Source organism: Rhinopithecus bieti, unplaced genomic scaffold, assembly GCF_001698545.2.
Source record: "Rhinopithecus bieti isolate Rb0 unplaced genomic scaffold, ASM169854v2 scaffold_17010, whole genome shotgun sequence".
Lineage (NCBI taxonomy): Eukaryota > Metazoa > Chordata > Mammalia > Primates > Cercopithecidae > Rhinopithecus > Rhinopithecus bieti.
Genome location: NW_016808932.1, coordinates 2013864 through 2038662, shown reverse-complemented (window position 1 = coordinate 2038662; position 24799 = coordinate 2013864). Strand labels below are relative to the sequence as shown.

Here is a 24799-nt window from a genome sequence, read left to right as displayed (position 1 = left end):
AGCTGGGACAGAGTGAACTGACTTTAGAATCTACTCTTCTCTCATGAGCAGTAAGGCAACTGAGAAAGCTGTCAGAGTGGGTGCTCGTGACTTTAAAAATCACAGTCTGTTTTGCTCATCTATGTTCCCTTCCTACAGCTATGCTCTGTTCTTTACCATGCGCCTTATAGCAGTAATAATAACCACCATATGTTTTAGCTGGGCATGCTGGTGCACGTCTGTCATCCCAGCTACTTGGGACGCTGAGGCAGGAGAATTGCTTGAACCTGGGAGGTGGTGGTTGCAGTGAGCCGAGATCGCACCACTGCACTCCAGCTTGGGTGACAGAGTGAGACTCTGTCTCAATAAATAAATTATAATAACCATCATGTGTTAACATTTACCCAGAGGCTAGGACTCAGCCAAATGCCTGGAATTATCTTATTCAGTCCTCACTTTTAGGGTGCCTCCCTTTAGGGCTGTGCCACCCTTTTAGGGTGGTAATCACACTCATTTTATAGATAAAGAAACTGAGTCTCAGAGAGGCTAAGTCACTCCCTGAAGGTCACACAGCTAGGAGCAGCAGAAATGCGACTCAGACCGAGGTCCATGACTTTAGATTCTATTTGCATAGCCATTGGCTAGGCTGTATGCCCAAACTGAGGAGGGATGGAACAATAATATCATTTATGTAATTAGAGAAAATACATATCATTTATGTAATTAGAGAAAAATTTCTCCATTTTAATAAAAAGACTAAAGATGATGAAGGGGAAAAAAAGCAACAGTGAATCAGGAGAGATTTTGAGAGTGGGCGAGTGGGCGTCTTTCGGAGCATCTAAGAAGCAGGTTTTCACAGCCTTCCAGAACTATCTTCAGTTCCAGATTTATTCTGAGGCCAAATCAAGCAGAAACAGGCTTATCTAAAGCACAAGGCTGGCCAGGCACAGTGCTCATGCCTATAATCCCAGAGCTTTGGGAGACTGAGGCAGGTGCATCACTTGAGGCCAGGAGTTTGAGACCAGCCTGGCCAACATGGCAAAACCCCGTTTCCACTAAAAATACAAAAATTAGCCGGGCATGGTGGCGCATGCCTGTAATCCCAGCTACTCAGGAGGCTGAGGCACAAGAATCACTTGAACCTGGGAGGCAGAGGTTGCAGTGAGCCGAGATTGTGCCACTGCACTCCAGGCTGGGCGACAGAGCGAGACTCTCTCTCAAAAAAAGAAAAAACAGTACAAGGCTTACTTCAGTAGGACACTTGGATCAGGAATTCCAGGTCCTGCTACTCAGAGCTAATACAGATTCTGCCTTCCACTACAAACACTGGATAAAACAAGAAACAAATGTAATGCCCAGCTAAATGGAAGGAAAGGGCAATACCCAAGTGCCAGGGGCAAGGAGGAGACTGGGAACCAGCAGGGTTAGTGACGGACGCTGCTGAGGTAGCCCAGGTGTTAGAGTGGTTTCAGGCTCCAACAGCTAAGAGTGGGGGCTTCAAGTCCACTGAGTGACAGAAGAGGTCTTGGATCTGCATGAACTGGAGCTGTGCCCCCTCTAAAAAGCTGAAATACAAAAGGCTGCCACTGCACATCAGGTGGGTCAGAAAAAACATTCCCCACTGGCCCACAGAATAATAAGAAAGCCATCTCTGCTAGGGAGATGGCAGGGGAAAGGGGAAAGAGCAGGCTTCTGCAATGAATCCAAAGTCTAAGACTGAGCCACACACTGGTGAAAAATCCAAGCCTCTGTGGGGCAGGAAACCCAAATCAAGGAGTTAATGTGAAAAGTGTTTCCAGACTGGTGAAAACCTTGAGATACCTAGCACAAGAAATGCAAATGTACTGTGTAAGGCTCTTCTAAAACCCAGGGCACACAGGTATCCTGTGGGGCAGTAGGGGGAAGGGCCGAGGGGAGTCGGGAAAAAGTCCAAAGATGAGCTCATAATCAAAAACCAAACCATACAAGAAAATGAACCATGATACAGGAGAATCAGCAGACACAATTAACAAAAGGAATAGCACTCCCAGAAGGCAAAACAGAAGAGACTATATAGTAGGCTTTAAATTATTAAAAACAATGGGAGAACAGTACCCTATGAAAAAGAGGTGAATGTGAAAACTATATAGCATTTATAAACATTTTTTTACAAGTCATTGGAATTTCTTTTGAAATTGAATAGGTTAAGGCAGCAAGGTTGTAATAGATGAAGAGAGAATTAGTGAACTGGAAGATGAATCTAAGAAAATGATCCAGCATATGGCACAGAGAAAAAGAAAATATGAAAGAAAGATTAAGAGGCATTCAGACAGAATGAGGTGAACCAACATTTTTCTAATAGGAATTACTAATGAAGAAGATAAAGAGAAAGGGGAGAGATAATATTTTCATAATGGAAGATATGAACTTTCTTTAGAATTAAACAACATAAACCATTCCCAGGATAAATAAAAATAAATCCACACCTAGACAGAGCATGTACAAAACACCAATGACAAAAATTTTACAACAGGGAAAAGGGAAAATAGGTTTCTGCAAAGAAACATCAATTAGACTAATAGCTGATTTCTCAACAGCAACAAGACCAAAATGAATCGCTGAAAAAAAAAAAAAATCCAGCAACTTTACATTTTACACCTAGCCAAATGTTCATTCATGCATGCCTGCAAAATAACAATATTTTCAAAGTTTACAACTCACAGAGCCTCACTGAAAAATCTATGGAAAGGTGCATTAAATAAGAAAACTATATGCATAAGGAAGACTGGTTGCAAGAATTAATAGTGTCTGCATAAAATAATAATGAACAACATGTAGGTTCTTAAATACTATGGAGTGATACAAATTAAAATACATTAAGGTCCCCAATTATGAGCACAAGGGCAGAGATGGTGATTAAGTTTAGGCATGTCCAAGATAGCAGACATATAAAAAATGAATTACTAAAAAAAGTTATAGCATGCTCTTTAAAAGAAGATACGTAGCCAGCTCCTGAAATGATTAGTAACTGCCAATAACTCTCAAGCACTGAGGATGGGTCAAGAGCTTTGCCTGGCCGGGCGCGGTGGCTCAAGCCTGTAATCCCAGCACTTTGGGAGGCCGAGACGGGCGGATCACAAGGTCAGGAGATCGAGACCATCCTGGCTAAAACGGTGAAACCCCGTCTCTACTAAAAATACAAAAACTAGCCGGGTGAAGTGGCGGGCGCCTGTAGTCCCAGCTACTCGGGAGGCTGAGGCAGGAGAATGGCGTAAACCCGGGAGGCGGAGCTTGCAGTGAGCTGAGATCCGGCCACTGCACTCCAGCCCTGGCGACAGAGTGAGACTCTGCCTCAAAAAAAAAAAAAAAAAGGGTTGTTTATATTAGCTGTCTATACTCTCTCATTACCCATTAATACTTTTAGCTGCTCCATTTTTTTTCCTTCAGTGCTTATTTGAAATTGCTGTTGCTAAGGTCTCTTCCAAAATCTGATCATCCGTTCTTTGTCTTCATATTACCTGCCTCTCATGTGGCACAGTTAACATGGCTTCTTCACTTGGTTTTCAGAACATTCTCTGAATAGGCCCTATTCTAGGCACTGGAGCCCAGAACAAAGAGAACTAATTTGCCTCTCTTGTGCAGTTTACTTTTACACAGATAGTAAACATAAATAACACATATGGTGAAGAGTGCTGGGGTGAAAAATAGAATATGGGGATGGAAAGAATGTACTGGCATCACAGTTCTAAATAGAGGNAGTGAGACTCTGCCTCAAAAAAAAAAAAAAAAAAAAGAGCTTTGCCCAAATTCTAACTAATCCTTACAACATTTGGTGACACAGGTTCTATTTTTGCTCTCATTTTACAGGTGAGGAAACTGAGGCTCAGGGAGACAAAGTGCCTTGCCTAGACGGTAAGAGGCACCACCATGATATAAACCCACATCTATCTGCTGGAAAAGGACAGGTGGTAAGAAGCCACCTGTATGCTACAGTGGGACTCTGGCTGAGGTCCTCGGGGAATGCAGGCAAGGGCAAGACAGGAGACCCCCTTAGAAATACCAGGTGGGTGAGGCCAGAAAGTGCTGGGTATTTGTTCAGGGTTCTCTGAACACTGGGATCTTGGCATAGGTGCTCAGGAGGAGCTTAGGGAACCCTCTTCCAACCTCAGCACGTGGGACAAGCTGGCCTCTACAGCCCCCCTTTGGGGACTGCTGTCTCCGGCCTGGCCACCTGCCCTCCCTCCTGGAGGCACCTGGGCCCTGAGACCTCCACTGACCTGCCAGGGAGCAGTGCCAAGATCGGAAGGCTTGCTCCTGACAGAGTGCTTGTCTGCAAAGGTCACACCGCTGGCACGACAAAGAGCTTTTTTGTCCTAGTGCTCCGTGGCCACCACCACCCGCGGAAATCACCCACTCGACCTTCTGGTTTTATAAATTAATAATTAAGCTGGAGCAGGCAATAGGAAGGCTGGCAGGACCAGGGGTGCCCAGGCCCTCACCCTGTACAGTCACACCAGCATGGACAAAAGAACAAAAGAGTCCCTGACTTTTCTTCCCAGAACCATGGACCCTTCTGAGCTGAAAACACCTCATTCCCTCAGCTCGAGATAACAGATCCTAACGTGCTTTGCAAAGGGAAGAGCATCTTATCAACACCCAGGGTATTCTGTTTGTCTTATGGGCCGTATGGCGTGTCTGAGCGTTGATTAAATTTCCACGATGCATTCTGGAGACCATTAACTCACAAAAGCATATCCTGCCAGGGTGGTGGTAGGGGAGGCAAGAAAGATGCAGCAGGGATCTAATTACCGCTAACCTGCAGAGCGAGGAGGTCTTGGAGAGGACTGCCAGCGGCTTGTACAGAGAAAACACAAATTCTTCTGAAACAGACCTGAGCCACCCAGTGAGACCCTAGGAAACAGAGGGGGCAGCACCCTCCTGCCTCTTCCTCCCAGCCGTGGTCCCCACTCCCCTCCCACTGCCCACTACTAAGCTTGTTCTCCCCAGGGGCAGCCCACCTAGATTCTAGAACTTTCCACATCACCCAGAACCAATCCTATCTGCCTCAAGGTCCAGTTCTCCCCTTGCCAACTTGGTAAACAATGTGTGGAACTCTACTGAGGAGGTTGTGGGGTAACAGCATGGCCTCCCCCAGATCATACAGACGTGCGGACTCTCAGAATCTCAGTCCAGAACATGTGGGGTTCCCGGCATGCAGGAAAGGCAGTTTCTCCTGGCACTTGCAAATCCCACTAGAAGGCCTAGTTTTGAGTCTGGGTTCCCTACCTGGCAGCTAAGTGACCTTGGGCAGTCATTTCCTGTGTCCAAAACTCAGTTTGCCCGTCTGTAAACTGGCAGCAATAGTCCCGCCCTCAAAGGGCTTTTCAGCAGAGCAGATGATTGACAAGTGCTCAAGAAAGAGCAGTTGTCGCCTCATTCACAGCTGGCTGCGGCTTTTAAGGGCAGGACTGGTGGCTCAGAGAAGGACACGGCCTGGATGAGGCATTTGAGCAAAGTGGCACATGACGGCTCCAGTGCCCAGCTCAGTGCACACGGAACGCCAGCCTCCAGGGTCCTGCTCTGTGGCTGCTGCAGACGGTGAGATGATGGGGGTCCAGGTGAACAGAATGAAAGATACCAGCATGGGCCAGAGAAGGCAGGTGCCTTTGGTTGATCCCCAGCCCTTTGGGAAGCTTCCACAGCGGGCCTTCTCCTGCAAGTTTCCCCTGTGAGCCCCCAGAGGGGAGAGCAGGGGAGGCCTGGAAGCCCCACCCAATCAAGGCAGAAAGGGTTCCAGAGGCTGTGGGGGTCCCATGATCCAGACCACTCTGTGGATGACTCCAGGCTGGGGCCCCCAGCTCCTGCCCCAGAGCTCAAAGCTCAGCATACAGCACTGGTCCTCCCCCGCCCCCCTCCATTTCATGGACACATTCATTCCGCCTCTGCTGAGGAGCCACTGTCTGAGGAGGGAGCCTGAGGTGGGAGGATCACTTGAGCCTGGGAATTAGAGGCTGCAGTGAACTGTGATTGCACCACTATGCTCCAGCCTGGGCAACAGAACAGGGCCATCTCAAAAACAAATTAATTTTAAACAATCAATGAAAGTAATTATTTGAATCATTTTCTTACTGAGGCATGATTTGCATACAGTGGAAAACACTTCACTGTTTAGAGACTCTGATAAGGGCAGAGGGCCCTCCCCAGAGGCACTCAGACAATTCTGTATCTTATTTCATGGAGTTCATGGACTCCCTGAAGATCCCAGGGGAAAAGCCACAACCTAGCCCAGAGGAAGAGAAAAGGCGCGGTGACTTTGGCTGGTTGGCTGTTCAGCTTTGGTGGATGACGGAACACTGTGGAGTTCGCTGGTCCACCTTGGCCCATCAGACCCTTCTTCCCGCTACGCTACAGTTGTTGTGGTGCTCCCCGTCCCCCTTGAGCCCGAGCTTCTGGAGGGCAAGGAACGCATCTGGTCCACCCTGGTGGCAGAATATGGCTAACTGTGAATGAGCCAAGTCCACGGTCTGGGGCCACTTAAAGACTTTAGAACCAAGAAGTATTGCCCGGGGGTGAGAATGCAGTGGAAAAAGCAGCGCCACCCCCAGCAGCCACACTTGGCCACGCCAGTCCTCCCTGCCATCTCTAGTTCCTTCTCCAAATGAGATTAGACCAGGAAAGGAATCTGACTGTCTTTTTTTTTTTTTGGAGACAGTCTCGCTCTGTCAGCCAAGCTACAGCGCAGTGGCACTAACTCCTGGGCTCAAGTGAACCTCCTGCCTTGGCCTCCCAAAGTGCTGGGATTACAAGCATGAGCCACTGCACCAGTCTGTGACTCTACTTCTCATTCTGATGCCTGTGGCCTTGGGCAGTCACCTCCTCTCTTGAGCCTCAATGTCTGCATCTGTAAAATGGGAAATCAACCGTGTTCCTGGGAGGATTCCATCAGCTACTGCGGATATGCTGCCTGGCTCAGCTGAACGTTTGGCAGATGTCACGCTCCCGAGAAACATTAGCTCTTACCATCATGAGGTCTGAACTCTAGGTCTGGAGATTTTTTTTTTTCCTTTTCCTTCTGGCAGCTTCTTGGCGTCAACACAGACATGCCTGAGGAGCTGTTCTGGAGCCTGAAGGAAAACACAGACCCTTCACCTCTCCCAGAATCCTCCCTCTTACTATTTCCCTTCCAGCTCTGGGAGCAGACACGTGTGGGGGGACAGGAAGTGGGGCCGCCTCCAGGCCAGCTCAAGGTGGTGAAGGACAACTGACTCAGGTGAATGATTCCCAAGGAGCCGCCCTTCTCTTGGTCAGGGCCCACTTTGCACCTCGGTCCACACACCAGACACCACTCGGCTCCTGTCACCAAGGGTGCACGGGGAAGGTGAGCTCAAACACACCCCCGGGACGCCTTCGCTCCGGCTTTTCATACGAATCTTAACAATCTAGATGTGAGCTTTCTTGGCTCAGAACGGATTCCTGGGAATACTCGTTTCTGGTTTAAAGCAATCAATGAGACTCTAACAGGCAGGAAGAAGGGAGGTGGGCACACAGACCTAATGATGCCCTGTGTGGGCGCGCTGCTGCTCAGGCGTATTTTTGGTGGGGCTGGCTCAGTGCTGATGCCAAAAGAGTTCATCGTGAAGGGAGGGAACCGGAGATGCTGGGAGGGCTGGCAGCCAAGGACAGCTGGTGAGGGTGGCACTGGGTTTTCCACTGGCTGCCTGTTCCTGAACAATACACCTTGAGTTTTAAAGTCCCCAGGGACGGCGCCCCCTTTAACGTGAGCCTCTTGTGTTCTCACTAAACCACCAAGTGCACACAAAGGTGAACAAGACACGTTCTTTCTGCTCTAGGGAGTTCCAAGTTTTGAGGGGGTGGCAGGTGACAGAGCTGACAAGTATAACACGGTGCGATGCCTGCTATTGCGGAGGGAAGGAAGGAGCCCCAGGAGGCCTGAGGATGGGTGTTTAACCCTTAAAGGTTGGATGGAGAGATGGTTTTCTGGATGGGAGCAGCAGGTAAGCCAACTCCTGAATGATAATGAGCATTCATTTCATAAAGAGACAGGGTTAAGGCTGTGCGCGGTGGCTCACGCCTGTAATCCCAGCACTTTGGGAGGCAGAGGCGGGTGGATCACTTAAGGTCAGGAGTTTCAGACCAGCCTGGCCAACATGGTGAAACCCTGTCTCTACTAAAATACAAAATTAGCTGGGCATGGTGGCAGGTGCCTGTAATCCCAGCTACTCACGAGGCTGAGGCTGAGGCAGAGGCAGGAGAATTGCTTGAACCCAAGAGGCGGAGGTTTCAGTGAGCTGAGATCATGCCGTTGCACTCTAACTTGGGCAACAAAGGTGAAACTTCATCTCAAAAAAAAAAAAAAAAAGAGGAGGGGAGAAACAAGGTTAAGAGGAAAGGTTTGAGTTTGTTTTTTCTTGTTTTTGTTTTTTTTTCAGACAGTGTTCACTCTGTCGCCCAGGCTAGAGGACAGTGGCATGATCTTAGCACACTGCAACCTCTATCACCCAGGTTCAAGTGATTCTCCTACCTGAGCCTCCCAAATAGCTGAGATTACAGGCATCTGCCACTGCGCACAGCTAATTTTTGTAGTTTTAGTAGAGACGGGGTTTCACCATTTTGGCCAGGCTGGTCTTGAACTCCTGACCTCATGATCCACCTGCCTCGGCCTCCCAAAGTGCTGGGATTATAGGCGTAAGCCACCGTGCCTGGCCTAACCTTACCCTGGGTGGAGACAGAGAAAGGCTCCCATATGTAAACATTTAATTGTGTACATCAGATGAAAACAGTGCTCTAGGCAGAGGAACAGCTTTTGTGCAAAGGCCTGAAGGTGAGAAAAAATACGGGCAGTCTTTTTCTACCCCTTCTTGGTTCCTAGAAATTCAAGTGGCAACTACACACAGTGAAAGCATGCTGGCAGCAAGAAAGCAGCCTTGGGGCCAGGCATGGTGGCTCATGCCTGTAACTCCAGTGCTTTCAGGAGGCTGAAGTGGGAGGACCACTTTGAGGCCAGGAATTTGAGACTAGCCTGGTCAACATGGCAGGACCCGTCTCTGCAAAAAAATTTAAAATGAGCTGGTGTGGTGGCGCACACCTGTAGTCGTAGCTACTGGGAAGGCTGAGGCGGGAGGATCACTGGAGCCCAGGAGTTCGAGGTTGCAGTGAGCTTGATCAGGCCCCTTGCACTCCAGCCTGGGTGAGAGAGTGAGACCCTGCCTCAAAACCTAAAAATTTAAAAAATTTGTAAAAAAAGAAAGTGGACTTGGGGATCCTATGATCTCCAATTCCTCCACTTACCAGCTGTGCGACTGCAGGCAAGCTGGTTTACCTCTCTAAGCCTCAGTTTCCTCACCTGTAAAATGGCCCTAACACCGCCTTCCTGGGGGATCATTACTATAAAAAGAGTGTCATGCAGAGAGCGCCAGTGTGGAGCCTCATGCTCAGCAGGTGCTTGGGGAATTATGTTCATTATCACCATCCTCAGCCTGACTTTCTGGTCCTTTCTGGATGGTGTTCTCAGAAAGGGACCAAGCTGATTCCTCCCCAGGAAGTCAGGGGTCATCTTGGTCCTCAGGGAGGCAGGGAGAGTCAGCAGCCCTGGGGACTCAGCCTGTCCTCTGGCCACCTTACCCTGAGGCTCTTCTCCCTTCTTCTCAGGGAAGATTCCCAAGGGAACGGCCTTGGAGGAAGGGACCTGCGTGACCCACTGGGTCTCTGGGAGCTGACGTTCCCATGCCAAGCCAATCGCGTCGCATACATACGTACGTAACCTTACTGAATCCATACAACTACTTCAGGATCCAGGTGGGAGTACTGAGGCTCAGAGAGGTAAAATGATTTGCCCAAGGTCATGTAGCTGGGAGAGGTGGGACCAAGATTCAACTCTCAGCTATGGCTCGGAGTGACGAGGACATACAAGAGTGTTTAAAGCATAGTCAATAACAAACATGTACACGTGTTTGGTCTAACTACTTCACATATATTAACTCACTTAATCCTTCCCAACAACTTCAAGGGAGGTACTATGACTATGCCCATTTTATAGTAGATAAAACTGAGGCTCAGAGAGCATAAGTGACTTGCCCAAGGTACCTGGCAAGGCCCTTGAAGCCAGGCTCCTGCCACAGCCTGAGCCCTGACGACAGCTGTGTCCTCATCTCATGCACTCTCATTTACTGTTGCTGGCTAGTCCCTGAAACAGGGCCTCTGTGTTCGAAGTCCCCTCAGCCGGAGATGCCCTTTCCACTGATTTGCACACCCCTGGCTCATTCTTACTTGGATTTCTGTCCCATTATCACCTCCTCAGGGAGGCCCTCCAGATCCACCCTAAAGCTCCATTCTCAAGCCACCCTGCTATGCCTCCTTCACAGTTTAACACCTGTGGGGCGTTTTGTTTACTGTGTGTCCCTCTCCAGGAACAGCAGCCTCTCTGAGTCATCTCTAAATCCCCAGCCCCTGGTCTATAAATATTTGCTAAGTGGGTAAAAGTGACCGAATTATGCAGTCCCTTTCAGAGGAGGACCAGGGGCAACTTTCCACCTACCTAAAGTTCTACCTGCTTACTCTGGTCTAACGTCAGAACCTCCTCTCTGACCCTCTCCATCTCCCCTGGGTTATGAAATCTGAGCTCTGGGCAGCAAGAAGGGAAGTCGCTGCAGCTACATCTAGGAAGGTTACAGAGCAGGAACACAGCATCTCTCATCCCCGTGGGAGGCTGGACCCAGGAAACTGACAAGACTCCCAGCATGCTCTGCAGCCCTTCCTCCCTGTCAAACCCACAACCGGGCGGAATTCCCGAGTGTCCCGTGGGCTGCCGGAGAGCCCACCCCTCCAGCGGGGATCCCAGCCACAGAGAATGCCCACTGACATCCATCCAGATTCAAAGCAGTGGGAGGCTAGGAAAGGGCACGTGAGAAATAATAAAACCAGGGAAGACCCAAGCAAGCAAGAGCTAGAGGAATCCCTCCTTTCTCTCTCACATTAGTCTTCAGATTGAAGTGCATAAAACTTTTTAAGTAAAATATTCAACATAGTTCAAAAGGAACACATAAAAACGTTTACAGAGAAAAGCTCCCTCTCCCTTCACCCTTTCCACTCCCCCCGCAACCCCCACCAAGTATATATTAGTACTTTCTGGTGGATTCTTCCAGTTTGCAAATATAGCAATGACAAATGTATACTCTTATTTTCCCCTCTTTTACATTTTCTATTTCTTTTACTTTGCAGCTCCAGCTCAAAGGATCCTTTTAAAAAAGATAAAAGGGTACCATATTACATATGCTGAGCCGCACCTTTTACTTCTCTAGTTGGATATAATTCTATATTTCTACACACACAGAGATACAGATATAGATGTATAAGTGCGTGCATACACACACCAGTTATTAATGGTTTTCTGCAATGTTCATCTAGTTCTCCTGGAAAGGGGTATTTGGATTGGGGGGTCAAGAGGGGGTGCTTTTCAGCTGACACACAAACAGCTGGGCCACCCTCTCTTAGTGATCAATACTGGAGGCTGGTTCTCTGCACTTGAAGCAGATGCCAGGAGCTAGCTCTTTCCCAAAATATCTGCAGCTCCCATTTCCTGAGCGTCTACCAGGTACTAGGAGAACTCTTACAACAGAGAAGGAAAGCTGAGAATCAGAGAGGTAAAGTGACTAGCCCAAGGTCACACAGCCAGGAAGTGGAGCTGGCAGGGTTCACAGCCGGTCTATCCCTCGCCAAAGCCGGTTTGTTCCCACACCTGGCCCCCGCGGTCTCCAGTCCCCACCCTGGTCCATAGCCGGAGGCAGAACCGGCCACGCCGAGGTCAGGACCCAGGGCCAAGTCCCCAGCCAGGCTGAACTCGACGGACAAGCGCTCTCTCCGCCATTTCCCTGCGGGCACCTCGGCCCGGCCTCCCAGGGCGCCCCGCCCCCGGGCCGATGCGGGGTGCGCAGCCTTTGCTGGCCCCAGGAGACCCAGTGAACTCAGGCGAGGACGCCGGGCTCCGGGCAAAGTGCTCTGCGGCCGCTGCCTAACTAAAGTCTCCCAGCCACCCGCGGGGATGAGGCCGCCTGAACCCATTTTACAGATGCGAGGACGAAAGCAGGCGCGGAGAGCCGGCTGTCCTGCCTAAGGTCACCCGGCCGGCGAGCGTCGGAGCCCAGTTCCCACCCTGGTCCGCTGACTTCAAAACTTTCCGCTCCTGCGCTGCCGAATGCACACGACTGTCAGGTGCGGGGCGCACGCACCAGCCGGGCTGCCTGAGGCGCTTGCCCGCCCGGCCCGAGGCACCTGCCCTGCGCTTGGGAAGCCTGGGCCCCGCTCCCTCCCCGGTCCGCAGTCCCCCGGCCAGGGAGTTCCTGGGCCAGTCCGAGGCTGAGCGGCTGCGGCACTAAGCATCGTCGCACAGGTCCTCGCCGCCACCGCTTGTCTCCTAGTATGCGAAGTGGCCGGCGGGGACCCATTTGAAAGAGGAGGAGACTGAGGCGCAGAGAGGGCCCGCCACTGGCCCAAGGTCACACAGCGCGGCGGCGGGCCAGGGCCCCCAACAGTGGCCGTTCGGAGGTCCCGCCCCGGTCCCCGCGCCGCCCCCCGCAGGTACTCACAGCCGGTCTTGCCCTCGAGCTCCCGCACCTCCTCGGACGCGGAGTGGGCAGCACCCATGGTGCCCGCGGCGGGGGCCCCGGGGCGCGCGTCCCTCTCAGGCCCCGCACTGGCCTCGGCTTCGCAGCGGCGGGACTGGCCGCGGGACTGGCCTCAGGGCTGGCCTCGGGTCGGGACGCCGGCGAAGACTGGGAGCCGCGGGTTCCGCGTGGGGCCGGAGCGCGGCCTCTTATAGCGGCAGAGGGCGGCGCGCCGCGGTCCTAGCGCCCGCCGGTTTCGCGCACTGCGCGGCTAGGGGAGCGCCCAGCCTGGGGCCAGGAAACCGCCGGGAAGGGGACCCTGGAGCCCACCGTTCTGGGTTCCCAGTCCGCGAAGCAGCGGCCACGTACTCCTCGCCCCTTCCGCACCCCTGCTGGATCTGGAAGGAAACAGGTGTGAGCAAAGTTGGGGGCGTGGGTAGGAGGGGTGGGACCCCTGGGAGGTGTTAGGCCCACTCCCAACCCATCCCACCTTACATCCTCCAGATCTCAGGAGGGAGACTCCACCTAGATAGTCAAGGAAGTAGGCGAGCATGAATTAAATCTGTGGAGAACAACAGTAATAATAATCCTATTTGAAAGTGCACCATACGCTTTCGTTTATTCCAGGAAAGCCCCAGCACCCTTCTGAGGTGAACACACCCACGTGGCGGCCCTTGTGGGCCCTGCACAGCCCGGCAGCTGAGGGGCACCTCAAACTGCAGGAGCGGGCTGGGCGCGGTGGCTCACGCCTGTAATCCCAGCACTTTGGGAGGCCAAGGCGGGCGGATCACTTGAGCTAATGAGTTCGAGACCAGCCTGGCCAACATGGTGAAACCCCGTCTCTACTAAAAACACAAAAATTAGCCAGGCTCAGTGGCACATGCCTGTAATCCCAGCTACTTCGGAGGTTAAGGCAGGAGAATCACTTGCACCTGGAAGGCAGAGGTTGCAGTGAACTGAGATCTTGCCACTGCACTCCAGCCTGGGCAACGTAGCAAGACTCTGTCTCAAAAAAAAAAAAAAAAAAAAAGGCAGAAGCGGGCCCAGGAGAATGCATTTGGGACAAACTGCTGGAGAGAGGGCCATGCTGGTGGTCCCCACGCCCATTAGGGAAGTTCTGGGTTAAGATGGCTTAAGGGGTTGGCTCTCCATCCAGGTGGGGTGACTGGGGCTGATGCTGTTGCTTGTGTAACATGACTCCTCCTCCTTAAAATAAGGATAAATTAATGAGATGTCCACCAAAGGGCCCCGGCATGGACACAGCACATGGCCACAGAGGCTGGTGGGCACTGTGGAATCTTGTCCCCTGGAGAGGCACACAGCCAGGGCAGAACATCAGGGTCAAGGCACTCCTGTTCTGAAGGCTCTAGTAACAACAGTGCTTAGTAACACTACCATCAATGACCGTCAGGTATCAGGTCTGTTCTGGACGTTAGGCTCTATGGTAAATGTTGGGGGAGAAGGGGGACAGAGTAGGGGCAGCAGTTTTCGGTGCCCACAGAGGGGACTTGGGTGGACCTACCTCCATCAATTTTACAGGCTGCTGGGACGGGGGCTGCTGAGAACTGCTGTTCATTCCTACAGACTACAGGCTTAAGCCAAGAGTCACAGCCCTTTCCAGGGGCAGGAGGTGACTTTCAGAGCCCAAGGTAGAGGGTGGGGGTTGGTCCTGAAACCACCTAGAGCAGCAGAATCAGCCCCTTCCTGGTTGCAAATCCAGCTTTTGGCCAGGTGCAGTGGCTCCTGTCTGTAATCTCACCACTTTGGGAGGCTGAGACAGGAGGATTGAGCCCAGGAGTTTGAGACCAGCCTGGGCAACATAGCAAGACCCCAGCTTTACCAAAAATTAAAACTTCTTAAAAATGAGCTGGGCACAATCGTGTGTGCCTGAAGTCCCAGCTACTTGGGAGGATGAGGCAGGAGGATCGCTTGAGCCCAGTAGTTAGAGGCTGCAGTGAGCTATGATTGCACCACTGCACTCCAGCCCAGGCAACAAAGCAAGACCTTGTCTCTAAAATGGAAAATCCAGCTTCCCCTTACACTGCCTGTCTGCAGCTAAGGCAGCACCTGCAATCTGCGTTTTAAAGCACTTTCCAGAGGGCAGTGCAAGACCTGATCAAGGTGGAAAGATGTTGGCTGTGGGGCATCAACGGGTCTGAGCTGGCTGGACAGCTGATCTAGGGACTGCATTTCGGGTTAGGATTCTGGAAACAGGCAGGCCTCTGGGATCAGGAAAAGGAGCCTCAGTACTCCCTGGGAGTTCTGAGCCTCTGAGCCAGCCCATTACATACAGCTGCTGGGAGCAATTTTATTCCAACTTAAAATGTCAGTTCCTGGAATTTTATTATATTAAATTAGTCAAGGATTAAATGAGGGAGCTGTCTGATGTAGGGGATAGGAAGTGGCATTCTCTGGACATCAGCCCCTCCTGCTTGGCACAGTTGCTCCAGTGGGGACAAAAGCCCTGGGACAAGGAGAGGGGCACATAGCTTCACACTGTCCCTTGGTAATCTTGAGGAAGCTCCTGGTATCTAGGATGAAGGGAGCCTGTCCTACCAGATCACCTGTCTACGCTGACCCACTGACTGCTGTTAGCTACTAGACAAGCACTTGTACTTGTTCCTTTATGCCTGAAACTCTCTTCCACTCCCGCTTCCTCTTCAGACCTCAGTGGAAATTCACATCCTCAGGGAGGCCTTCTTAAAGTCCTCATCCCCTCTCCTGGGTCCACAGCCAAACAAGCCACCATCACCAGCCAGCAGGGAGCTGGGAAGAAGGAAGTCTTGCGTAGGATGACAGAGGAGGATTTATTCCTAATTGCAAGGCTTGGAGAAGTAATCAGGAGATCCTTGGAGCAGCACGAAGGCAGAAAAAACCAAGGCACAATTTATGCATTCGTTCAATCATTTATTCATTGCACATTTATTGAGCACCTACTATGTTCAGGGCTCTGGCTGGGTCCTGGAGCCACAGCCAGGAATAAGATGCCACCTTCACTCCTGAGGAACTCCTGGTGGAGTGAGGAGACAGACATAGGGGCAGTAACAAATCTGATGGGTAAACAAGGGTTGATGTGATGGAGCCCACAGAGAGATGGAAATGTTCAAACCAGAATGGGCCCCTGGAGAGATTCTGTCATCCCTAAAGCTGAGCTTCAGGAAGTCCAGGACTGTCCCCAACTGTGGTCCCGAAGGATACAGCAAAGCCAAATTCTTGGTGGACAGATGTCTCTGTGTGGGCCTCTGCAGTGGCACCCACCATCTGCCCGGGCTCTGCCCTCCTCTGGCAATGATGCGCACATTGCAGGGTGCCCTCCACACACAGCCAGCCGCTGCCTGTTCCAGGACGTCATGGCTTTCATTCAAACCTACCAGTGGCTCTGCAGGCATCAACAAAGCAAGAAGCAAGAATGAGGTCTGCAGCTGTGCATGGGGTCTGGCCAGGGCTCATTGGATTTTTTGTCTAGAGCCCTGGAAGAGGGGCACCCCGTGGGGGGCGAGCTTTATCCCCCACAATAACATAGCATGACTTTTGGAGCACTGGGAAACACTTCAGTCACCAGGCAACTGCGTCTTTTCTCCCAGAGGACCTCCTCCCGGAGGAGCTGATTAAAAGTGGTGGCCACAATTCATATAGCTGGTCCCTGTGACGCCACAAAAGGCAGCTGAGCCCAGAGATAGCCAAGATGGTCTTCACTTGACTCTCCCACCTTCCTGTCAAAGAGGGCTATGAAACCATACTTGGGCAAGTTAATCTCTCTCATCCTCAGTTTCCCCATCTGCAAAGTGGCAATAACGTTGTAAGGGTTAAATGCAGATTCATATATGTAAGGTGATTCATATATGTAAGGTGATTCATATATGTAAGGTGATTGTGAAGGTTAAACGCAGATTCATATATGTAACATTGTAAGGGTTAAATGCAGATTCATATATGTAAGGTGATTCATATATGTAAGGTGATTCATATATGTAAGGTGATTGTGAAGGTTAAATGCAGATTCATATATGTAACACTGTAAGGGTTAAATGCAGTCATATATGTAAGGTGATTCATATATGTAAGGTGATTGTGAAGGTTAAATGCAGATTCATATATGTAACACTGTAAGGGTTAAATGCAGTCATATATGTAAGGTGATTCATATATGTAAGGTGATTCATATATGTAAGGTGATTGTGAAGGTTAAATGCAGACTCATATATGTAACATTGTAAGGGTTAAATGCAGATTCATATATGTAACATTGTAAGGGTTAAATGCAGATTCATATACGGAAGGTGCTTAAAACTGCCTGACACAGTAAGTGCTAGCCAGTGGTGAGCTGGTAAACAAGTTCTCTGAAAAGGGCAGGAGGGGAGGAAGTCCTAATCTGCAGCAGTTGCCAATTTCTGTGTGTAAATACTCCTACCATAGTCAATTTCAAGTTACTGATAATTTAACAATAGGTTTGCAAAATCTCTGAATTTTGTTTTTTAGATATGGGGTCTCACTATGTCACCCAGGCTAGCGTCGAACTCCTGGGCTCAGAGGATCCTCCTGCTTCAGCTTTCCAGGTAGTTGCAAATACAGGCATGTGCCACCATGCCCGGCTTAAAATCCCTGAATATTTAACCATTTGCTCTTGCAAGTCAGTCAAGACCAGGAAACTACTACCTAGTTGACTGCCATATGTTCATTTACTTGTTCGTGCATTCACTATTGAGGGCCAGGAGTTTGGAAACTACAGTGAAGGAGACAGTCCCTGACCTCAGGGATCCCAAAGTCTGCAAGGAAAGAGATGTGAACAGAACATCATGGTATGCTAGCTGGTACCAGTCACTGCAGGGGCCTGGAGGAGAGGCACCCAGCATATCCCCATTTTATTGATAGAAAAACCAAGATGTTCCCAAAGGATTGTAAACCAGAATCAGAGCATAGACTTGAAGGTGTCTGAAGAGCAGTTTCTGTAATTCACCTGTCCCTTCTAATGGTTTAGCTTGGAGCAACTCCCAAGGCATGGTAATGTTCCAGGAGCAACATGACATTTTTCTTAGCATTTGGGCCACTGACCAAGAGATTTATGGGGACTCTAAGTACCATTGAGACTTCCTTTGCAAAAATTATAACAGAAAGTTATGACACTGAGAGAGATCTGATCTCACCAACCCTCATCTTGCCTCGAACCTCCAAAATGCCCTTGGTTGTTCCTGGGCTTGAGCCAAGCTAACTTTGGGATAAATTTAATTTATAGTTTAAATTATAATAGCCCTTCCCCAAAACTAAGCCACCTTCATAAAACTAATGAAAGGCTACCAGGTAGCCGGACACAGTGGCTTAAGCTTGAAATCCCAGCACTTTGAGAGGCTGAGGTGGGAGGATCGCTTGAGCCAGGAGTTCAAGACTAGCCTGGGCAACACAGTGAGACCCTGCCTCTACAAAAAAATAAAACATTAGTTGTGCATGATGGCACGTGCCTTTGGTCCCAGCTACTCAGGAGGCTGAAGTGGGAGGATCACTTGAGCCCAGGAGTTTTAAGCTGCAGTGAGCCATAATCACACCACTGTGTTCCTGTCTGGGGGACAGCGTAAGAATCTGTCTCTTTAAAAAAATGAAAAGGACACCAGCTTAGGAGGATGAGAGGGGCCTGAATTCCACTAAGACGCAGGCGTAAATGACAACCAGCTGTTATTCCAGAGGACACAAGATTTGCAACTGCCCCAATTCACTATTATGGAACCTAAGATTAGCCTTTTGAGATGTCTTTTCCTGCATTTCTGATGACTGGATGGTCCCACCCAGACCCTCAACTCTTGGCTCAGCCTGTCCTGTGGCCTCCACCCAGAAGTGGACTCAGTGCACAAGGACCATTTTCCACATCCCTGACTGCATCCCCAACCAATCAGCAGCCCCCATTCCCCTAGCCCCCTGCCCGCCAAACTAGCCTTTAAAAACCCTAGCCTCCAAATTTTTCAGATTGATTTGATTTGACACAGGATGGCCAGCTTTGTGTCAATTAAGCTCTTTCTTTATTGCAATGCCGTCGTCTCAGTGAATTGGTTTTTGTCTGTGCAGCGGGCAGGAGGAACTCATCAGGTGGTTACATCATCTTGCTTGGCCTCTTAGTGAAGACTGCACCTAAACCACATCAAACAAGCAATGTGCGGTGATGCTCTCATAAAATAGGTCCGGGGAGCGGGAGACCGCACAGGTGGCCTGCGTCAGTGATTTGGCTCTAACACACACGCTTTTTCTCATAAGATCATTCAGGCTCCTTAGGCTGGTTTCATATGTCTCTTGGTTTTCGTGTCAATGGGATCAGAGATTCATCCGCAATTTGCATTTTGAAATTAAAATTATCGTTTTGATTTTTTTTTGAACAATCTTTTTTCCCCTGAGGCACCCTGATCTTCCCCCATAGCCGTGGGCATGCTATAGGAGATAGATTCAGATCTGAGTTGAATCCTGACTCTGCCCACTCTCTGGCTGTGTACCATTGGGTTGGTTACATTGCAACTCCAAACCTCAATGTCTTCATCGGTATAACAGGCCTCACAATCCCATCATTGAAGAGTCGGAACAAGGGTGAAATGGCTGGCATAGAGCACACCCTTCCCAACTGTCTGTTCCTTTTTTTTTGGTGGGGGGTAGTTGAATATCAAGGACTTTGTAGCCAGCCTGACTCTCTTATCTCTTCTAGCCTCCCGTCCCTCCCGGCCCCGTGACTCCCAGTGCGACACATCAATGAAACTCACACTCAAATCTCTGTCCGGCTCCCAGTTCTTACAGAATCAGGTTTCGTCTTGAGAGAATGACCGCAGCAAGGGGGTTTTAGAATAGTTCCTTCTCTTCATTCTCTGAAAGCTTTAAACTCAACCTTAAGTTAGAAAATCACTCCTTGCCCCTTCCTGGGTGGCACAATCACTGCTGTCACCAACATCGTTGCCTCAGCCCATGGCTGGAGCTGAGTGGCCCAGACCTCAGAGGGACGCTGCCCCATAGGGGGGCAGGCTGGCTGCCTAAAAATAGGAGAAGGAGACTGGGGCTCTTGGGGAGGGCAGCTTGAACTTGTTTTTCTATTATTTATATAATTATAAATACTGACCAATTACCAGAACTTGCATGGGGCAGATGGAATGTTGTCCCTGGATGGGCTTCAAACTCTGCATTATTGTCCAAGAAACAAAGTTACCAACCAGAAAGAGGTGGCAAGGGCCCAAAAAAAAAGTGAAAATATTCACTTCACCTTTACTTTACATCGAGCCTGGTGGGGGAGGCTGGGCAGGGGCCATGGGGTGGGAGCTGCCGAAGAAGACAGGAATAGTCAGCATTTGGAAGGCTCTGCTAGGACCTCTTCTCAGGTAGAAATGCAACAGCCCCGGGTAGAGATGCTTTTGTTTAATCATTTGTGATTTGGGGAGAGGCATCTTACACCATTAGACAGGACTGTGTGGTAGGCAGAACAGTGGCCCCCAAAGACGCCCACGTCCTAATCCCTGGAACCTGTGAATATGTTAGGTTACATGGCAAGAGAGAATTAAAGGAGCAGATGGAATGAAGGTTGTGAATCAGCTGACCCTGAGATGGGGGAGATTACCCTGGATTATCTGGGTGGGCCCAGCGTAACTGTAAGAGTCCTTATATGTGAGAGAGGAAGGCAGGCTGGGCTCGGTGACTTGCGCCTGTAATTCCAACACTTTGGGGGACTGAGGAGGGCAGATGGCTTGAGTCCAGGAGTTTGAGACCAACCTGGGCAACATGGTGAAACCCCGTATGTACAAAAAATTCAAAACAATTAGCCAGGCATTGGTAGTGCTTGCCTGTCGTCCCAGCTACTCAGGAGGCTGAGGTGAGAGGATCACCTAAGTCTGGGAGGCGGAGGCTGCAGTAAGCCATAATCATGCCAGTGCACTCCAGTCTGGGTGACAGAGTGAGATCCTGGCTCCAAACAAAACCAAACCAAATCAAAGAGGAAGGCAGGAGGGTCAGAGTCAAGAGTGATGTGATATGAGAAAGACTCAATCGGCCATTGCTGTTTGAAGATGGAGGAAGAGCACCAAGAAAGAGCAGGCTCTAAACACTGGAAAATGCAAGAAAACACATTTTCCTCTAGAGCCTCTAGAAGGAACACAGCTCCCTGACACCTTGATCTTAGCCCAGCAAGACCCATTTTGGACTTCTGACCTCCAGAACCGTAAGACCTTTTTTTTTTTTTTTTTTTTTTTTTTTTTTTTTTTTTTTTTTTTGAGACGGAATCCCACTGTCCCCCAGGCTGGAGTGAAGTGGTGCAATCTTGGCTTGCTGCAACCTCTGCCTCCCAGGCTCAAGCAATTCTCCTGCCTCAGTCTCCCAAGTAGCTGGGATTACAGGCAGGCGCCACCGTACCCAGCTAATTTTTGTATTTTTAGTAGAGACACGGTTTCACCATGTTGCCCAGGCTGGTCTTGAACTCCTGACCTCAGGTGATCCACCTGCCTCGGCCTCCCAAAGTGCTGAGATTACAGGCGTGAGTTTTGTTTTTATAAGCCACTGACTTGGTATAATAATTTGTTGCAGCAGCAACAGGAAATGAATACACACACTGGGTTTGCACTTGGAAAAATACAGTGCCAAGGAGACAGCGTTGACCAGACTGTCTTTCTACAAGGATGATTTTTTTTTTTTCTTGAGACAGGGTCTTACTCTGCTGCCCTGGCTGGAGTGCAGTGCCATGATCACAGCTCCCTGTAGCCTCAAACTCCTGGGCTCAAGCAATCCTCCTGTCCCAGTCTCCTGAGTAGCTGGGATTACAGGCACACACCACCAAGCCTGGCTAATTTTTAAATATTTTGTAGAGACAGGGCCTCGCTATGTTGCCCACACTGGTTTTGAACTCCTGGCCTCAAGCAGTCTGCCTCAGCTTCCCAAAGTGCCGGGATTACAGGCATGAGCCATTGGCCTGGCCCTAGAGGGATGATTTAAGTTCTGTGTGCATGCAATCACCTTGGTTCTTATTTAAATTCAGATTCTAGGATCCAGGTGTTCTATCTCAGGAGGCCCAGGAATGCATTTCATTTTACTTTTTGTATTTTTATTGATATATCATAGTAGCAAATATTTTGGGGACATGATATTTTGATACATGTATACAATGTGTCATGATCAATCAAGTTAATTGGGATATGCATCACCTCATTTTTTTATTTGTACTGAGAACATTACAAATTTTCTCTTCTAGCTATTTTGAAATATAAATTACTGTCAACTATAATTATAATTCCCTATTTACTATCAGATTCCCTACTATCAAATACTAGAACTTATTGCTTCTATCTAACTGTAGTTCTGGACCCATTACAGGAATGCTTTCTTTTCTTTTTTTCAAGACAGAGTCTTACTCTGTTGCCCAGGCTGGTGTGATCTTAGCTTACTGCAACCTCCACCCCCGGGTTCAAACGATTCTCCTGCTTCAGCCTCCCAAGTAGCTGGGATTACAGGCACGTGCCATCATGTGCCTGTATTTTTAGTAGAGACAGGGTTTTGCCATGTTTGCCAGGCTGGTCTCAAACCCCTGACCTCAGGTGATCCACTTGCCTCAGCTTCTCATCTTAAAGTGCTAGGATTACAGGCGTGAGCCACCGAGCCCGGCATTTTTTTTTTTTTTTTTTTTTTTTTTTTGAGATGAGATCTTGCTCTGTTGCCCAGGCTGGAGTGCAGTGAGTAGTGCAGACAGGGCTCACTGCAACCCCAACCTCCTGAACAACTAGGACTAGAAGCACACCACCATGCCTGGCTAGTTTTTTTTGTTTTGTTTTGAGACGGAGGCTCGCTATTTCACCCAGGCTGGAGTGCAGTGGTGCGATCTTGGCTCTCTGCAAGCTCTGCCTCCCAGGTTCACACCATTCTCCCACCTCAGCCTCCCGAGTAACTGGGACTACAGGCGCCCACCACTGCGCCTGGCTAAGTTTTTTTTTTGTATTTTTAGTAGAGACGGAGTTTCACTGTGTTTCACTCCATCTCCTGACCTCGTGATCCGCCCACCTCAGCCTCCCAAAGTGCTAGGATTACAGGCGTGAGCCACCGCGCCCGGCGCCTGGCTAGTTTTTAAATTATGTGTAGAGACGAAGCCTCACTATGCTGCCCAGGCTGCTTGAACTCCTGGGCTCAAGCAATCCTCCTGCCTTGGCCTCCCAGAGTGTTAAGATTACAGGCGTGAGCCACTGTGCCCAGCCAGGAGTGCATTTTAAATGAGAACTCCAGGTGATTTTGATAGAGATGGTCTTGTATGTGTGTGTGTTGTAATGGCTTTGAGATATTATTCACATACTGTGCCTCCATTTAAAGTGTGCAATTCAATGATTTTTCGTATCTTCAGAGTTATGCAGCCATCACTACAATCAATTTTAGAACAATTTTGTTAGTCCCAAAAGAAACCCCATACTGCCTGTCACCCCTCAATTCTCCCATCCTGTCCGGTTTCTGGCAAGCACTAATCTCTTCTGTCTCTGTGGATTTGCCTATTCTGGAGATTACATATAAACGGAATCTTACAATATGTGGCCATCTGTGTCTGGCTTCTTTCACTCAGCATAAGGTCTTCAAGGTTCATCCACGTTGTAGCACCTGTCAGTGCTTCATTCCTTTTCATGACTAAGCACTATTCCACAGATAGACCATAGTTTGTTCATTCACAGGTGGGTGAACACTTGGGTTGATTCCACCTTTTGGCTCTTATGAATAGCGCTGCTGTGAACAGTAGAGTACAAGGGTCTGTTTGAGTCCCTGTTGACAACCCCATTTTGACACCCACGGACACAGTGCCTAGGGAGTCATTCATTCTCCTTTCTGTATGCATCACTTCCAGAGCACGGACAAGGGGCAGTGAGTACAGGGAAGCACTGGACAAGGAGGGTCTATACGTGCCAGTAACTGTACAGCTTCCCTCAAAGTATAACATGTAACTGTCATGGCCAAAGATAGAGGCTTGGGCAATTAATCACACCGTGTTGCCAATGTGGAAACAGAGACTCATGGAAGCTCAAATCGCTCGAGTTCACATGGTCCGCAGATGACACCGCCCTGGTGGGTCCAAGCCCCTGACCCGCGAAGCAGTGATCCTTCTCACAGGTGCCTGTCTCCACTGGGGGTTCCCTGGGTTACAGGAAGAAAGTGCAAGATCCCTTTCTTCCATCTGCTGAATCAGAGGCCACAATTCAGCTTCAAGTAATGACCGAAGAATTTCCCTTTGCAGAGTACTAAGCACTTTCTAGATTCTGTGAACCTTGCTGCCTCCTAAGACAACACTACAGAATGTACATTCTTCACATCTGTTATGAGCACAAAGAACTCAGGCTTGGCAAAGCGACCCCAGGCTGCCACATTGGTTCTCAAATAGTTTTGTGCCATAGGATTCCTTGTGTAAAAGGGGCCCAGGAATCTGCATTGTAAGAAGGATTGGCCTGGTGTGGTGGCTCACGCCTGTAATCCCAGCACTCTGGGAGGCCGAGGTGGGTGGATCACCTGAGGTCAGGAGTTCAAGACCAGCCTGGCCAACATGGCAAAACCCTTTGGGGACCATCAGCTGCCCCACGGGGCGATGCAGCTGGCTGTGGAGCTGTGAGCCAATCTCAGCACCTCATTCACCCCGGCACCTCCCTAGCCAGGGAGGCCCAGCCCCAGCCATCTCCTCCCTCCCCCCGCTTCCCTCCTGGGATGACTGCAATTACCAGTGAGACCCAGCTGAGTGCCTGGGAGGCAGAGATGATAAATATATGTTGGGGTTCACAGTTGGCGCAGTTGATAATTTGGAGCTTACTCGAGAAAGCAGACAGCAGGCACCTACCATTTTGACCAGCTGGGGCAGGCAGCCAGGGTGGGAGATGGTAGAGGTAAGAGGTGGGGCCCATGAGCCCTGAGGGCCCCCGGCCCTGTCTGACCACGCTGACTCAGCAGAGCTCAGAACCGACTCTCCGCTGACAAGGCAAGCGTGCTCTTCCCGGCTGGCCACTCTCAGCTGTCTCTTCAAACCCTCCCAGGAGGGCTGCGGAAAGCAACACGGGAACCACACCCGGCTTCCTACCTTCATACAGGAAAAAAGGAGTGGGATGTGAACACAAGGCGGGAGGCTTCCTAGCTGCCCTTTAAGTAGAAGCTTCACCTGTGCTAAGGAGACCACGTGGTTAGTGGGTAGGGGAGAAAAATGCTTTGAGGGTTTCTGGGTCCCAGCTGCCTGCACGGACAGGTGAAAGTCCTGCACCAGGTTC

General features: G+C 49.8%; 1 protein-coding gene and 1 long non-coding RNA gene across 3 annotated transcripts in view; one reads left to right on the top strand and one right to left on the bottom strand.

Annotated features, from left to right (window-relative positions):
• TESC (tescalcin) overlaps positions 1-12843 on the bottom strand; it is a 62873-nt gene extending 50030 nt beyond the window's left edge. Inside the window, exon 1 of one of the 2 annotated variants that reach the window (XM_017887875.1) lies at positions 12561-12843. In XM_017887875.1, the coding sequence (XP_017743364.1) occupies positions 12561-12618 (58 nt within the window). In that variant the 5' untranslated portion in view covers positions 12619-12843. The remainder of the gene's footprint in view (positions 1-12560) is intronic. The other variant, XM_017887876.1, reaches the window with a different exon arrangement.
• The window catches only part of LOC108539292 (uncharacterized), a 42617-nt gene continuing 30632 nt past the window's right edge, over positions 12815-24799 (top strand). Inside the window, exons 1-2 of the long non-coding RNA XR_001888322.1 lie at positions 12815-12990; positions 13796-13996. This is a non-coding gene — a long non-coding RNA (uncharacterized LOC108539292). The remainder of the gene's footprint in view (positions 12991-13795; positions 13997-24799) is intronic.